This window comes from Brassica napus, chromosome A3 (assembly GCF_020379485.1).
Source record: "Brassica napus cultivar Da-Ae chromosome A3, Da-Ae, whole genome shotgun sequence".
Classification (NCBI taxonomy): Eukaryota; Viridiplantae; Streptophyta; class Magnoliopsida; order Brassicales; family Brassicaceae; genus Brassica; species Brassica napus.
This window is the reverse complement of record NC_063436.1, coordinates 13,451,606-13,468,582: the sequence shown is the minus strand read 5'-3', so window position 1 is coordinate 13,468,582 and position 16,977 is coordinate 13,451,606. Positions and strand designations below refer to the sequence as shown.

Here is a 16,977-nt window from a genome sequence, read left to right as displayed (position 1 = left end):
CGCAAAAGCTGCGTTTGCGGGTGGTAGCGGGAAAACCAGTCATACCCTTACGATATGAAGTTATCAACCGCCCGTCAACGTTAACGCCGTCATTGGGCCGTGACTACAGCAGTCATTATCATCTAAATGGTCATCATGACTCATCAATCTCACTTGGTTGATTCGTTTTCGGTTATTCCTAGGATAATTCCCCCAAAAATATACATCACAGATTCACAGTAATATTTCCAACTTTGTAATTTTTTTACCGAATTATTTTAATATATTAGTGGTTGGTTACAACTCAAATATCAAAATACATTCGATTATTGATGTTATGAAGGATGAGCATTCAGATACCCATTCAGGTTTGATTCGAATTTATTTGGATTTCGAATCGATTATTTACAAATTTTGGTTCGCGTTCGGTTCGGATCTTTGCGGTTTTCGTTCCGATTCAGATAACCTGTTTAAATTATTTTTTAAAAAGAATTAAAATTTATATATACTATAGATTTTTGAAAATTTAAAAATAAAAATAATAACATGTAAATTTGAATAATCTATGTCAAACACACATAAACGTTACATAAAACTGGCTTGGCTTGAATATTTGAATGATGAATAATTAAATATTTTAAGTATTTTGGGTATTGTGAGTATTGTGTAACAATTTTAGATATTTACATTTGACTACTAATATATATATCAAGTATTTTGGACAACTTCAAAATATTTTATATATTTAGATATTTTTGGATATTAAATATAAAAATAACTTATACATTCAACTATATAAATTTGATTCCAATCTATTCGGATATCTGAAATATTTTGGTTCGGATCGGGTTTGGTTCCAGTTCTCTAGAAATCAAATTTTTAACCCGTTCGAATATTCAACCAGTTTTGGTTCAAGTTTGGTAGTGTTTTGAATCGGATTCAGTTTGGTTTTTTGGATTCGGGGTTTTTGGCCAGCCCTACTATATATGATTGACATCGATCATTCCTCAGTGCTCTTATGTTAACGCTTCTAGCATTCATGCATGGTTTGATAGGAGACTCCCACTCCTCTTTCACATTCCCGAACCTATCAAAATTATCCAGCATGTTTACGGCAAAGATATGAGACTTGTCCAACTTGTAGTCATGACTATAAGCTTCCTGCAAACAACGCATATACAAAATCTTAGCTACCACTCTTGGTTTCGTCACAAACTTCCCATATTCATAACAGCTCCCATCCACGGCCCACCGATGAGAAGGGCCAAGCTCATTATCTACTCCTAAACATATTTTTTGTTGAAAACTATTTAGGACTCATACTTAAAAAAACTTAAGTGAGTGTTGTTGTCGTTAAACCATTCCCTTTTGACTCAGATGATCAAGTTCTGTATGCCAAAAGTTTATTTTATTTTATTTTTTTCAGTGTGGTTTGTTACAATCTTGAGAAATATAGATTTTCTTATCTTAATTCCTTCCATGACGTGCACTCTGAAGCCATGTTCAATCTTCAACCCACCGGTTTCAGAAAGCTTCAAATTTAATTTTAAGATAAAAGGAAAATTGGTTTCTTGCATAAAAGAAGAAAAGAAGAAGAGGAAAATGTCTGAAAAAGGAAATTTAAAGGTTACGAATCATTGTACAAGTTTCTCTATAAATATAGATCTCTTCACACAACTTCGTTCAAACATTTTTACATATTCATATTTTCATTCTAAACAACAATGTATTACGTTGAGGCTTTCAAAAGGATGGACAAGAACAAAGATGGGAAAATTTCACTGGACGAATTCTCCGAGGGGATCCGTGCTTTCTCTCCTTCAATAACGTCAGAACAAATCGATGAGCTGTTCAAAGATCTTGACGTTGATGGTGACGGTCAAATCGACGTTAAAGAATTTGCTATGTGCTTTGTGGTTGGGCGCGACTGAAGAAAAGGCGGCTTCTAAGAAGCTGATACTTAATGTTCAAAGATCGTTTGTAACTATATATGAAAGTGACGGTCCGAGGGAGAGGTAAGCGAGGTCGACGTGGCCGAAATTCCTCTCACTAGTTATGTTTTCATACCATTACTGGTTTATGTTTTTCTACCTATACCTTTGTTGCATTGGTTTGGGTAAAAAGCTCATGAGGCTTGTCTCGTGAAAACTTTATCAAATAAGACCTAGGTCTTCGCTTGTAATCGGTTATGTTTTAATTTGAAAACTCTTAATTCAAAAAAAAAACTATATATGAAAGTGAAAATGAACAAAACAGGATCGTGCAGTCTCCCTTTAAAAGGAAAAAAAGAGTTATCAAATATTTGATTTTATTTTATACCAAATAAGATTTGATAAAAATTTAAAAAGAAACCAAACCAAACTAAATCATGATTTTGATCATAATACGCACAGATAATTGGTAAGAACACCAAAACAAACTAGAAAGAAACCGTGTGAATATAAGCTTCCACATCTGGGAATTTCACTGGGACATAAGTAATATATGACTTATAAGTTATAACCAAACCCAATTTAATCAAAAAGAAAATTATATTCCTTCCACTTGAAGTAATAAAGTGCATCAATGTCGTCAGCTAAAAATACAATAAGAAGAGAAAAATGGAACTTTTAAACAGAACTGAAAGAAAAAGTAATCTGATCGTTTTTCTCTCGTTTTTGGTACTAATGTTAATATAATAAAAAGGAAACTGATCAAACTAAGCTCGAAACAAAAAAATAATCCCAAATGCAAGCACGTGAATTAATCTTCCTCATAATTCCTCTGTTTCAATTGTTTTAAGTTTTAACCACCGCACACTTCAACTCTGTATCCCTGTATGTAAGTTTCAACAAGTCGACTTGTTGTGCTTCTTTCTTCTAGTTGTGTATGTAAGAAAAAAATTATCCTCTACAATAGATTGATTTGATTAAAACATAGAAAATGCATTTTATAATTTTTTATTATTCTCTTATAACTCTTTCGTATACATTTAAAGATTTTTAGTACTAGACTTATGAAGAACCTTTTGGCGGGTGGTCCAATCTGCATTCCTCCCAAAGGTCTTTGAAGACTAACAATATATCCCTGATGTCGACTCCCAAATCAACTAGGCTCATGCTTGTAACTTGTAAACCATCAGTGAGATCGAGTGAGGGAACATTAGCAATGCTTTTAGCAGTTTTGAAATAATTAAGAAAGGAGAAGCAGTTTCTGTCCTCACATACAGTTAGTCGAGCACCTTGTGTACATCTGTTAGCTAAGAAACAGTGTACATGGATTGCTTAAGCACTGCCAACCAAAACAAATTTACATCCGAAGGACAAGAACCACATCAAGGCAAACTTCCAATAGTTTAGACGTATAGAAATAAATTTATTTGATTGTAAATAGGACACATCCTGTCACGAAAACTTAGGTAATATCTTCAAATAAAACCTGTCAGAGAAAACCCCCAAGTCCATAACAAAACCACTTTTAGGGGTTTAATCAATTAAAATGAATATTAGTTTATCCGTTCCACCTCAAAATATTATTAATTCTAATTTGTAAAGAATTTTTGGACTAGAAAAAAGGAAACTTTTAACAAAACAGAAAAAAAAAGGAAAGTTCCAAATGATCCAAAGCTTATATATATCCCATTCATAACCGTAAGAAGCTTCACAATTCATTCTCTGCTTATCTCGATCTCTCCCTGAATATTCTCTTTCTGAATTTTCCAAACATGATTCGTCCCAATGTCGACTATCACATCAAACATTTGAATATACGTCCTCCTCCTTCATCAGGTAACTCAATCTTCATCAACGTCGATACATTATCCGATGGCGACATTCAACTTGTCCCAAGCGTTTTCATCCACATCAGTCTCTGTAGTTTAAGTCTCCCTTACATCCGAGACCTTATCCAAGGTCAACTCACCAGACGCGGTTGGTTAGGCCCAGAGATCTCAACGGCCGCAACCCATCTTGGGTTTAGCCCCAGTGAGCTTCTTCAAGATCCACCCGTTACCCACCGTTGGTTATCTGATTACTTAGCCCCACATATCTCTGATCTTGCAACTGAATTAGGTTATGGCCGTAACGGTTTTTGTTTGTCCATCGTTGTCAAGATCATTACTCAATCCCCATTCAAGTACAAGATGTTGTCGAGGATGGTTCAGCAAGGGAAGACGAACACAGAGGAGTTAAAAAGTTCTCAGAAGGAAACAGAGTCGTGTTCGATCTGTCTCGACAATCTCGTGTCCGATGATGGTTCGAGTTCGAAACGTGGTGTTCCTACACGTATTACATCATCCAATGTCTTCCAAGATGGTGGTGCAAGAAAAGGAGAGAGATGCCACGTCGACATAACACGTCAGCAGATGAGATTATATAGATGGAATTATCGATAATCAGAAAAGTAGTTTGTTAGACTTTTTATCTTTTTTGTAAGAGCATGATTAATAGGAGTTTTTAAAGGTGGAATTCTTGGTGTAATTTAAAAACCGGTTCTTAACTTTAACAAAGAAAAAGGTTAAGAAACCGGTTCTTAAATACTTATTATTTGAGTATGCATCAACTAATCGAGAACATAAATTTAACAAAACTCGAGATTTGAGTATGCATCAAAACTAGTTGCAGTTAGTACAAAACTACACGGCGACCCAGAAAGTTTGAACCTTTATTATTTGTTAAACAGTGGAATACAACACAAAGCTACTAACTTGCTTGTTACCTGCACACTAAGATAAAAAGACAGCTTCTCTGGCCGCAAGATTTTGTTAAAAGTTTTCTTTTACCTCAAGAGAGTAGTAACTACGTAGAGGCGACCCCTGTGATGCAGGAGCTTCTACTCTTTTGGCGGTAACCTAATTACTTGGTGTTTACGTTTTTACTTTTTCTATTAGATTTGGCTTTTTTAAATGTTTTCTCTAAATAGGAAGTTTCAATAATTATGTTTTTTTTTCCAAAAACTGTAAATAATGGGTTGACTTGCTATATTTTAACACGTGTCTTATTTGCTATTAATAGAAAACGAAAGAAAAGGCATTCACTCTAAACCTAATTCAGAACTATTTCTCCACCAGCACAAGCTTCGACTCCATCTTCTGACTCCATCTTCTGACCACCATGATCCCCAAAGAAGCTAAACCAAATCAGCAAGAGACGATGACTAAGCCGCAACCACTGTCGTTATCATCACTCCCAGACGAAATCTTAGAGAACATTCTTGCCCGCCTGTCCAAGTGGAATTACCCTAATCTCTCTCTTGTCTCCAAGAGATTCCTCTTTCTCCTCTCTTCTCCCCAACTCTACACTACGCGATCTCACATCGGAACCACCGAACCATGCCTCTATTTTTGCTTAGACGATTTGCTCAGTATACCACATCCCAAATGGTTTACTCTTTGGATGAGACCTGCCGATGAAACCCTAGAAGACGAGGATGAAATTCTTGAAGACTATTCGTTGGTGTCGGTACCCTCTGGTCGTCACCATCTTAAACACGTACCATACTCTTCCACCGTAGCTGTTGGCTCGGACATCTACGTAATCGGTGGACCCTACAAGGGGCCACCGTCTTCACTTGTTTGTATCTTTGATGGTCGGAGTCACACGTGGCGTGAAGGTCCCAACATGTTGGTGGCCCGTGAGAAGGCGTATGCATTTCATATCGATGGGAAAATATATGTAATGGAAGAGGACCGGAAAGACGATAATTGGATGGAAGTACTAGACATAAAAACTCAAACTTGGAGTCGCTTGCTGGGCCATGGAGCTACTGAGTTTCGTGACGATTGGTTTCTTGTCAATGTGTTTAGAGGACAGATATACGTAATTGCTGCTACGGAGAATTTTGGATATGACCCAAAAGAAGGGACATGGGAAGTTGTGGAAACGCACGAGTGTTATGGACATATCGATAGTTGGTGTGAGATAGAGGATGTAATGTTTTGTTTTACGAACTCTGGTTATTGCATGTGGTATGACACCAAGAGTAGAGAGTGGAGGGAGGTCAAGGGTTCGGATATGGAAGTATTGCGTGATACAAGCGAGCATAGCTTAGCATGGGGGTGTGTTGTTGAAACTGTTAACCATGGCGGGAAACTATTAGTTATCTGGGTCCCCAAATACAAGACAAAGGAGAAAAGGAGAATTTGGTGTGGGAAAATTGCATTAGAGAAGCGCCATGAAGGTGAGATTTGGGGTAAGATGGAATGGGTTAATGAAGTCCTTACGGTCACCAATTCGTTTAACTTCTTGAGTTGTGTACTCATTATGATTTAAGGATTCCTAAAAGATGGAACGCATACTAATTGAACAATATTGTGATATCTTGGTAGAATGGCATTAGTTATTTCTTTCGCTTTGAACAACCTGTTTTGTTCTTTGAAAGAAGCTCTATATTGTTTTTGTCATCTTTGAATATCATGAATTGTTTTTTTTTTCTTTTTGAAATCCACTATGATGCTAATGTCACTTTCAACTTGCTAGCTCACTTCAACACCAAGGACACAATTTTACTTAAACACCATACATAGTATATTATCAGAAGCTTTAGAAGGATGAATATAAACTAAACTACTTACATGAAGGCAATCCTAAACATTTCAGCTTTATCCAGCGAAAATTCATTAATTAAACTAATAGAAAAGAGCAACAAAAATTATCGCCAATCACTTTTTCGAACATCATATGGTTGTTTTGATCGCAACACTATCTTATATATTAAAACAGAAGTCACAACCTTGATTCATGTGTGATTTTTTTAAAAATAGACTTAATGGACCTGTTCATAGAAATTCATACTATATTTTAATTCAAACTAATAATAAATATAATTTTTAAAATATTTTAATCATAGTATCTTTTGATATCTTTTCATTTTAAATATAAATATATTTATTTTAAAGTTCTAACAAATCTGTTTAAAAAGATTTTTACAAGATCTTCATTTTTGAAATTATATTTAAATATTTTCACTAATTTTGAAATTAGTTTAAAAAATATTATTATACATTAATATATTCAGTTATATAAAATAAAAAATAAAAAAATCTATAATATTTTAGTTATTATATAATCATAATCAATCATATTAAATTAAAATTATTATATTGAGCTAAATATAATAAAATTGTATTAAATTTACATATTTATATATTTTATTTTCGTAATTATAAAATATTTATGTTCAAAAATAAAATCTAATATGTTGGTAAGATGGGTTAACATTATCAAACTATATAATACATGTATAAAAATTAACATGTATTTCTTTAAAGTTAATAAAATAAAATCTTTGTAACTACTTTAATCATAATATATTTTCATTTTAAATATAATATATATTTATATATTATATTTTAAAAATTCTAATAAATTTGTGTAATATTTAAAAAATAACTTAATGTATTTTAAGTTATCGTTTAGAAATGAAAATAAATAAATTATATTCTATTTTATCTACTTTTATAGTCATGATCATGTTAAAATATAATTATTATACTAAAATAAATATGATAAAATTATATTCAATTGATAAATTTATAAATATATAAACTATTTATTAAAAATATAATATGATGATAGAACGACTTAAAATTAACAAACTATATAATACATGTCTAAAAATTAACATATCTTACACTTTTATATATACAATAATAAATTATTTAAAATGAATAAGCATAAAAATATTGGTAAAAAAAAATCCAGTTTTGAAATACGGATCAGAATTTAGCATAAATTAAATACAAAATATTTTTTAAATATATTTTCTCATGAATATATTAATTTGCTTAATAACTAAATGCAAATACAATAAGATAAATATATAATAAGAAGTGGTAAATACATAAGGTTTAAACAATTAATTAATTATAACATGTAAATTATAAAATTATTGTATTTGAAATAGTTATATAAATATTTAAGTATATGATTAACATTAAAAATATATACCACTTATGTTCTAAAACAATAATTTATGCATAGAAAAGTGAAAACAAACACCCGTGCGGTTGCACGGGTCAATATCTAGTTTTATATTAAAACATAATCTGGACGGAAAAAATAGTACACAATAATCCGCGCGTAGGATAGACACCGAACACGGATGGATGTTAGTACAACTGGTAAAGTCATTGACAGTTGCAGAGCCATTGATATACAGCTCTATTGTACTAAATACTAAATACCTTGTTGCTGTCAAGATAATTGGAAGATCCACATCTTTTTTTGACTCTCAACTTGAAAAATTTGACAAGAATGTGCATCAAAACTAGTAGCAGTTACTATAAAACTTGCCCGGAAAGTTTCAACCTTTACTATGTGTTAAACAGTAGAATACAACACAAAGGTACAAAACTTGCTTGATGCCTCCCACTTAACAAATAAAGACAGCTTCTCTCGCCAGTAAAGTATGTAGTAGCTACTACGCAGAGGCAACCCCTGACAGATCCTGCTGAAACCACTCAACTGGCCACCACGTCGGTTTAATTGCCTCGACCTTCACGTCCTCTGACCCATTTACCGTCAATTCAGTGGAGCCTTTAAAGGCTTCCTCTACTCTCATCACTCCCATTCCTCGGCTACCCAAAGCTGTTGAAACTGCCCCTATTTTTTTGCCGGTTCCTGATTCAACCACTTCAGCTCCAGCTGCAATCTCCTGGTTTACCTCTGCATTCACAACCATCACTACAATCTTTTTCATTCTTGATCGTTATAAATCAAAGAAGGTTTGAAAGTTTACCTTTTCCATCGCTATCAATGAACCGTAACGGGACTAGGCGTTTGCGGATGACACCACGGTGGTGCGTACGAGCTATAAGCTCTTGACCAACATAGCAGCCTTTGTCAAAGCTTATCGCATTAAGACCAACAAAATTATATTCAAGAGGAATTGCTTCACCTGTAAACGGTACCAAACAGCATTATGAATATAAATGAGTTACAAAGAATAAAAAGATGATACCTTTAGGGGTTTCAGCTGACCCTTCAGTAACTCCATGCTCTAATCTCCACAAAAGGTAATTGCTTTCATCTGTTTCTTTATCTGCCTCAACTAATGGCGCTGCAACACAAAACAAAGTAACATCAGTATCCAAAGCTCAAGAACTAAACTTCTTCGATTCGATCAAGAAACTTACGAGTTGAATCAGAAGGAAAAATGCTTCTGTAACCGAGACAGTCCAATCTAGGATCCTCGTACCATTGCCATCCGTACTTATTACCACTAGCTGTAGATTCACCAGCACGATCAACACCACCTCCCCAACCCACAGACGAAGATCCAGATAGATTCCTACCATAACGCTGCCAACACGAGAACTCCTCTGCAACGTTCTCAATATCCACTTTGGACCTCAAACGATATCTATCAACATTCAAACACACCACAAACTCAGAACAAAACAACAAAACGGTTCCTTCTTCTACAAGAAAGATAATTTGCAAGGAGATTTAAGACCTGATTCTTCAAATTGTGAAAGAAAAACATTAAAAGGTTACTTTTTGATTGTTTCCAGCAATTCATATGCAAATAAAACGCCAACCCATCACGACCCAGGTCCGAATCCATCTTCTACAAAGATCTGAGCTAAAACCTAATTAAATCTTTAAAAGCTTACTTTTTGAGTGTTTCCAGCAGTTCATCGAGGACAGCGACATCAACATCCGCAAACAACTCTACCGACCCATCACAACCCGGATCCGACCCGGGTCCGGAGCCTGTCCGATCGAGTTTTTCATCGGGTCGCGTCGGTCTATACAAGAAGAAATCGTATAGAAACCTCCCCTGAGGAGTTAACAGCGCCGCGTACATAGGCGGCGTGGAGACGGAAGGCATGTTCGGAGTAGGAATCGTCGAGGTTCTCTCGCCGGAAGATTCGCCGAACCTCCGTACATCGTTGGTCAACAGTCCCTGGAGAAACTTTATTGTATCCGGTCCGCTAAACCGGACCACGGAGCGGGATTTGAGCCTGGATGCCATCGGACCGGCATCTTCGAGACCGCTGTGTACATTCCGGCGATAGGTTCCGGTAAAATTGGAGATTTGACGACGGAGATTGAATCGAAGCATTATAATTGTGAAGAGCTTTGCGAGTGTTGTTCTTAAAAGAAAAAGCGCTCAATGAAAAGCCACGTGAGTGACACGTGGCGAATGTTTGATCTCTGGTTTTTGACACGTGTTGTCCAAGTGCGGAAGTTGTGTGGTTGCCTAGGAAGTGTTCGTTGAAATTACCGAACCGGACATAAGAGCAATAATAGAATCCCTTAAGACATTCTTTAAGAGAAAGGGATGAGGATCGAGGAAGAAAGAGAAGGGAAAAACCCTTAATTAAGGGCTGTCCCTTACTCTCTAATAACAAAAAAAAAAAAAAAAAAAAAAAAAAACAGAACAAGGGACTCTCTCCCTCTCTCTCTTCATCCCACCAATAATGTTGCTCTAATGAGAGACTTTTTCTCGTTTGAACAAGTTTTCAAGATTCGTTATTTTCCCCGCTTATTACGAGTTTTACAATTTATACAAACGTTTTGCGTTTACAAGCTCGGTAATTTATTTTTGGCTACGAAAAAATAATAAATTCTTCAAACGTTAACAACTGATTATGTGTCGTTTTCACTAGACCAAAACAACGAGTTTTAAAGTTATGTTGTCACAGTATATATAATAACATAGAAATGGTACATTTAGGGGGAAATATTTTGAATGTATGTGTTAGGAGTAGGACTTAGGAGGAGGAATCAACAAATGTACTACTTTGTGATGTTTTTGTTTATTCTGAAAGTTTTAACTAATGTGAGAGTTATTTCGCAATTTTTCTAATTGTGCCTTTCACACACGTTCAAAGTTCGAAATATTAAAGGAGCCGACGACGTTTCTTTCCTTTCAACGTTTGCCTTCGTCACCAAGCAAACCCGAGATCCTCTCTTCATCTTCGATACGATCTTCTTGTCCTTGGGAGATCTGTTTCGAAATTTCGTATCCAGTTTTACGTCCGATTCGACCGGATTTTTCTTCCTTTCCGTCGAGCCAAAACGTTTTGTTCACAAGCCATGTCATTCTCCGATTCTGGATCGTCCTCAAATGGCGGAGATTACAAGACTTTCAGGCAGATCACGCGAGAGAGTGAGCTTCTCTTGCCAATTCTTTGTGTTTTGAAATCGGGTTTACTACATGCTTCTGGTGTTTGGTTTCTAGGCTTTGTTTTTGGATTAATTAAAGAGAAATCGTGTGCGTGTGTCTTGTACATTTCGAATTAGGACAACATAATGATCTTAATAAATCACATGTTTTAATGGTAATTTTTGCAAAATCTCCATCAATATTTTTTTCCAAGTTTGTAATGTTGATTTGTCACTTTATTTATTTATTGCAGGATTACTATATGAAATGCTTAGGCCAGAGGGCTCGAAATCAACTTGGAAGGTGATTTCTAGTATATACATCTTTGACCTTTTAGATGGATTTGTTTGTTTTCGTCACACTCCATTGATTCCCTGAACATGTGTATTTTAGGTACTTGTTGTGGACGAGCTCACTGTGAAGATATTGTCATCTTCCTGCAAAATGTCTGAGTTCACACAGCAAGGCATTTCTTGTAAGAATATTATTGTTTTTTTCTTCTTCTTTATCTTTTCTGTGGGAATATTTTTGTTATGTTTTTTTTTTGTTTCATTTTCTAGTGGTTGAGATCATAACTAAACAGAGACAGCCTATGACTTCCATGGAAGCCATTTACTTTATTCAACCAACTGAAGCAAAGTAAATAAACTCTTCCATTCTAGACAATTGATATTAGTTTCTAGCAAATGAAATTAGATTTTATGAAGCTGTTTTTGTTTTCAGTGTTAATGCGTTTTTATCAGATATGACTGGACAATCACCACTTTACAAGAAGTACGTGAACAATTCCTATTTTACCTATAGAACTGCCCTTGTCCGAAATGATTAATTATTTCTTAATTTGATGTTTTTTTTTGCTTTAGGGCCTTCGTTTTCTTTAGTTCTCCTGTTTCGAGAAGCTTAGTTACTCTCATTAGGAAGGACATGAAAGCGATGAAACGCATTGGCGCACTGAAAGAGGTTGCTTCTATATGCCACTCATGTTCTTTTGTTCTCACTTTCCTTAGTTAAGATAATGTAAATTTGATGTTCCTTATACGCAGATGAACTTGGAGTACATTAGCATGGACAGTCAGGTTTCATTTTTAAAATCTTGATTTATTCCTGTCTATTACTCAAGATTGGCATAAGTTTGGCAATGTTTATATCTAATAATGAGTTTCATGCTTGACCTATCAACTTATTGATTTCTTTTCTTGAAAGCAAACTCACATACAGCTTTATAAAAACTTAGAATTGACTTCATAAAGTCTGCAAATTGTTGTATAGCTTGACATTATTAATAGGAAAATTTATGTGTTTTAACTACATTTCCATTTTGGCTTCTATATTGATATATGTTTAATAACTCCTATGTGTTATGTCTTTGCAGGGGTTCATTACGAATAACGAAAATGCTCTAGAAGACCTTTATAGCGACGAGGAAAACCATCAGAGAGCAGATGCTTGCTTGAATGTGGTAGCTAAACGCATTGCTACAGTTTTGGCCTCACTAAAGGTACGAGGCACAATCAAAAGCTTGTTCATTGATTTGGCATGTAATATTATATCTTCTTTTCTTTGATCAAATGAAATATTATATCTTTAAACTCTTCTGATATATAGGAGTACCCCGTTGTGCGCTACCGTGGAGCCAAAGGTCTTGATACCACAACAATGACAAGTTACAGAGAGTTGATTCCTACAAAGCTTGCTGCTAGTGTATGGAATTGTCTGACAAAATACAAACAGACAATCGAAGATTTTCCTCAGACTGAAACATGTGAACTACTTATCCTGGATCGATCCATAGACCAGGTATGGATTTTCACAGAGACTATCATCTTTCACTTCTCCTTGATATGTCATAGTAACTATATTTAGATTAACTTTTTTTGTGATTTTTAGATCGCACCTCTCATTCATGAATGGACATACGATGCAATGTGCCACGATCTGCTTAAAATGGAAGGAAATAAATACACACATGAGGTGACATTATGGTTTTGCGTTCAAATATTTTAACATATTGGTTATAGTTTATCATTACAGCATATGGTAATTTTGCCTTTTATTTCTTAGTGTATAGGTTCCTAGTAAAACTGGTGATAATACTGAGAAGAAAGAGGTTCTTTTAGATGAAGAAGATCCCATTTGGGTGGAGCTTCGTGATGTTCACATTGCAGATGTATATCTCACCTCATCTACTTCATTTTTAAAGATTTAAGATGGCGGTTATGTGAGTTTATTTGAAATAAATGCTATATTTGTGTTCAGGCAAGTGAAAGATTGCATGAGAAGATGACAAACTTCGTGTCGAAGAACAAAGCCGCGCAACTGAAACAGAGTTCAAAGTAGTTACCGGTTTGAACTTTTTAGTCTCGTTTAAAGTGAACCATTAGAACTTTTCTTATTAATGTATTGACTTCTTGTATTCAGAGACTTTGGTGACCTTTCATCGAAAGACTTGCAGAAGATGGTCCACGCTTTGCCTCAGTACAGTGAGCAAATCGACAAGCTCTCTCTCCATGTAGATGTCAGTTTAAAGCTTATAACCTAAACCATGCAAGAAAGTTAGATTAAGTATTTTTTATATAAAATAACTATGGTTAATGTCACTGCAGATTGCTAGAACAATTAACAGGACTATAATGGAACAAGGTCTAAGAGAACTCGGGCAACTAGAGCAGGACCTTGTTTTTGGGGATGCTGGAAGAAAAGACGTCATCAAATTCTTAAGCACCAACAATGTGAGATGCTCTGCTTTTTTTATTTCATTTTCCGGAAATGAGACGATTGTTGTGCTGAAATTAAATTAATATTTACAGGATATAAACCAAGAAAGCAAGCTACGGTTAATGATGATTTTTGCGGAAATCTACCCTAAGAAGTTTGCAGGTGAAAAGGGACGTAAGATGATGGAGGTAATACACTTTGGTGATTAGTCTATCATTTCGGATCTTTTCTACATCTTTAGTTTAATGTTTCAGCTAGCAAAATTGTCGGGGGATGATGTAGTAGCTGTGAACAATTTGAGATTACTTGGACCAGTACATACAGAGTGTAAAAGTAGCACAACTGGATCTTTCCCTCTCAAGTTTGATGTTCTTAAGGTACGTATTCTACCTCATTCTTGTATTTATTATAGTGTCTTAAGAGTGAGATTTTTTTACCTAAATAATCTAATAACTGGAATTTTCTGATCCATGTGACTCAGACGAAGCGAGCTGCTCGAAGAGACCGTGTTGGTGACACTCAAACATGGATGCTATCTCGTTTTTATCCAATCATAGAGGTCTTTCTTTACCTTGTACAATTGTTTGTATTCAGACAGAACCGGTAATATACTTTGGTGTGTGGGTATTATGTTTTCAGGAACTCGTTGAGAAACTTAACAAAGGCCATTTGCCAAAACAAGATTACCCTTGTATGAATGAACCAAGACCAACCTTCTACTCTAGCTCTCAATCTCCATCAGCGAGTCCGGTGTTGCCTCATTCAAGACGAACACCAAGTTGGGCAAGACGCCATCTTTCTGACGATGGATATTTCAGGTAACTCCATTCCTTTTTTTTTTCACTTAGTATTCTGAGAGCTTGAATCCATTACCAGTTGCTATCAAACCTTGAAACTCTATAAACTGCTTGACAGAAACAAAAGTTGGCCATACTCATACAAAGATAATAAGGATGTTATTTAACCGGCACTAAGATTTTGGGAACTGTCGACAATTTAGTAAAGCTTTCAATAATTTTTTTTTTCTTACAAATTTGGATGTCTATATAATTTCTTTTCAAAAAATTTGAGGGTCAGAGCTCAGAGGCGAGTGTTTTTTTTGGCTTTGCATATGACCACCCTGCTGATGATACGGTGTTATCAATATTGACTTGAATCACACTTTATGTTTCAGTGACTCAGTTCTAGGACGAGCATCGAGCTGTATCAAGAAAAAGGGACAAAGAATTTTTGTCTTTATAGTAGGAGGAGCAACGAGATCTGAGGTACTGTTAATAGTATTAAACCGGACTGAAAATCATCAATTGGTTAACCAAAATTTTAGTTAGTGATATAATTTTGGGTTGGTGCAGTTAAGGGCTTGCCACAAGCTTACAGAGAAGCTTGACAGAGAAATTATTTTAGGCTCCTCCAGCTTCCTTGACCCCCACACTTTCCTCACGGTATGTAATCTTTGCTCTCTTTGGATTTTTGTAGACCCAAAAGGTCTCTTCTTTTGTCTCCAGATTATTGACTAAGAATGTGTTTATGTTATGTACAGAAAATGAAACAAATGAATGAAGAAGAGGAGATTTCACTGGATGATATCGACATTTAGTCTCTTGTTTTGCTTTGGAAGAGGCTTCTCTGTCGGTTTAGACAAACTTATTGTTGGTATCGATTTTGGTTTTTGGAATAAAATGGCCAGACTGTCCTCCTTATGTAAATAAATATATTTTGTTTGAAAAGTTTTTGTATTCTCTAATAGAGAAAAAGATGAAACGCCCACCGTGAAGTTCGATCTTTACCCTCTACCAGACTACCAGCTGAGCTAGACAGTCTTATTTCTTCTTCATGACCTACAACTGTTTATTAAACAAGCATTTTTCATGTAAGCTTATTAGTAACAAGTTAACAACTTTGACAAGTACAAACAAGTTCGGTAGAAATATTATTCAAGATTGGGAACCATTTAATAATTAATACCCAAAACAAATTGAATTGACTTTAGTTCATGATTTAGTGCAAGTAGTAAAATTGATTCTATAACTTTGATTCTGAAAATTTCTGTGTGTTTTAAATCTATATATCATTAATATTTGAAAATCTTGTATGCTTTAAGAATCTTGCATTATTTATGGCATATTTTTCTTTTTCGTTAGTTATGTTCTTTTGTTGATTTTATAGATGATATATATGACGCTTGACTAATCTCAAATGACTAACATTGAATGACACTAGATATGTTACCTTTTTCTTTCTTATCTGATTATAATATATTGGACCTCTTTAAAATGATCAATAAATGCAAGAAGATATTCGGATCCAGTCTAACACTATATATATATATGGTGAATTGCTGATGAATAAATCACATGCTGGATTAAAATAAGATAATTAAATAGATAAATTCATCATATAATCATCTAAGAAAAAAAATGATTTCAAAGACAACTTTCGTATGCATCCTCATGGTCTCCCTCTTTGCCATAGGTCGATGTATGGATAGATTTCTTCTTTTTTCTATAACAATTGTCTCTTTAATTTATTTTGTCATTGTCAATGCTTGGCAAATTTGTGTGGTTTCAAATGTGTAGGCAGGCAGTTGGATGTGGGTGAAATAAAGAGTTCAAGCAACTTCATTTTTGAAAAGTGTGTCCGTGACCGTTGTGGAGAAGAGGAGTGTTGGTGCTGTGTGATTGATCCACTTCGTCCTTGTAAGAAAACCGATAAAGAATGCAATGCCGATGGCAAATGTCCTATACCATGGAGTTAATGAATAATTTAGTAAAATAAAGATAACTGTTATAAATGGTTTAGTACTGAATAAAGGAGTATTTCCGAATATCAAACTAAAACTCTATAAAATTAATGTACCGCTTTAACTTTCCAAAGTTATAACGTTTTACTGTTTTTGTTCATAACCATATAAATGTAAAACCAATCTTAGATAGCTATTTTGTTTCTTTATTTTATGCAAGGTGAATTTGATTATATCAAATATTGTTTGAAAAAATATTATTGGCTAAGTGAAAGAAAGAATAAAAAATCCTGCTCCTTTTCTTTCCCTTTGACCTCTTTCTTTTTTCTTTTTATAAAAACCGATAAAGAAGGTTATCTTTTAATGATGAAGCAAATGACGAAGGGATTTATGAAGCCTAAAGACCTGAAAGAAGATGCTCACAATACAGAACTGAATGCATGCTATAATCC

General features: G+C 34.7%; 3 protein-coding genes across 3 annotated transcripts; 2 read left to right on the top strand and 1 right to left on the bottom strand.

Annotated features, from left to right (window-relative positions):
- The first annotated feature begins 4,835 nt into the window (after positions 1-4,835).
- Positions 4,836-6,636, top strand: LOC106443826 (F-box/kelch-repeat protein At5g39560-like). Its single transcript, XM_048776056.1, has one exon. It carries the CDS (start codon positions 5,070-5,072, stop codon positions 6,225-6,227), a length of 1,158 nt encoding a protein of 385 aa, XP_048632013.1. The 5' UTR covers positions 4,836-5,069; the 3' UTR covers positions 6,228-6,636.
- A 1,520-nt stretch (positions 6,637-8,156) lies between these two features.
- Positions 8,157-10,065, bottom strand: LOC106442047 (putative transferase At4g12130, mitochondrial). The gene is made up of 5 exons (XM_048776055.1): positions 9,572-10,065; positions 9,092-9,318; positions 8,917-9,015; positions 8,695-8,853; positions 8,157-8,621 (listed from the first exon to the last, which is right to left on the bottom strand). The coding sequence occupies exons 1-5, from the start codon at positions 10,021-10,023 to the stop codon at positions 8,377-8,379; spliced, it is 1,182 nt and encodes a 393-aa protein (XP_048632012.1). The 5' UTR covers positions 10,024-10,065; the 3' UTR covers positions 8,157-8,376.
- Positions 10,066-10,333: 268 nt separating this feature from the next.
- On the top strand, positions 10,334-16,616 carry LOC106442049 (protein transport Sec1b-like). Its single transcript, XM_048776053.1, has 22 exons — positions 10,334-11,073; positions 11,324-11,373; positions 11,464-11,545; positions 11,631-11,709; positions 11,794-11,844; positions 11,934-12,030; positions 12,114-12,146; positions 12,443-12,568; positions 12,676-12,867; positions 12,958-13,041; positions 13,139-13,237; positions 13,327-13,403; positions 13,489-13,585; positions 13,674-13,799; positions 13,878-13,973; positions 14,040-14,162; positions 14,267-14,344; positions 14,425-14,603; positions 14,960-15,050; positions 15,138-15,227; positions 15,326-16,263; positions 16,362-16,616. Exons 1-21 carry the CDS (start codon positions 11,001-11,003, stop codon positions 15,380-15,382), a joined length of 1,980 nt encoding a protein of 659 aa, XP_048632010.1. The 5' UTR covers positions 10,334-11,000; the 3' UTR covers positions 15,383-16,263; positions 16,362-16,616.
- Positions 16,617-16,977: the final 361 nt, after the last annotated feature.

Coding starts and splice junctions, on each gene's coding strand:
- LOC106443826 (XM_048776056.1), top strand. CDS start 5,070: ATGATCCCCAAAGAAGCTAAACCAAATCAGCAAGAGACGATGACTAAG.
- LOC106442047 (XM_048776055.1), bottom strand. CDS start 10,023: ATGCTTCGATTCAATCTCCGTCGTCAAATCTCCAATTTTACCGGAACC. Junction 9,319..9,571: donor CTGCTGGAAACACTCAAAAA/GTAAGCTTTTAA, acceptor GAATGTTGATAG/ATATCGTTTGAGGTCCAAAG. Junction 8,622..8,694: donor CATTGATAGCGATGGAAAAG/GTAAACTTTCAA, acceptor TTGTGAATGCAG/AGGTAAACCAGGAGATTGCA.
- LOC106442049 (XM_048776053.1), top strand. CDS start 11,001: ATGTCATTCTCCGATTCTGGATCGTCCTCAAATGGCGGAGATTACAAG. Junction 13,404..13,488: donor CAACTGAAACAGAGTTCAAA/GTAGTTACCGGT, acceptor TCTTGTATTCAG/AGACTTTGGTGACCTTTCAT. Junction 13,586..13,673: donor AGCTCTCTCTCCATGTAGAT/GTCAGTTTAAAG, acceptor ATGTCACTGCAG/ATTGCTAGAACAATTAACAG.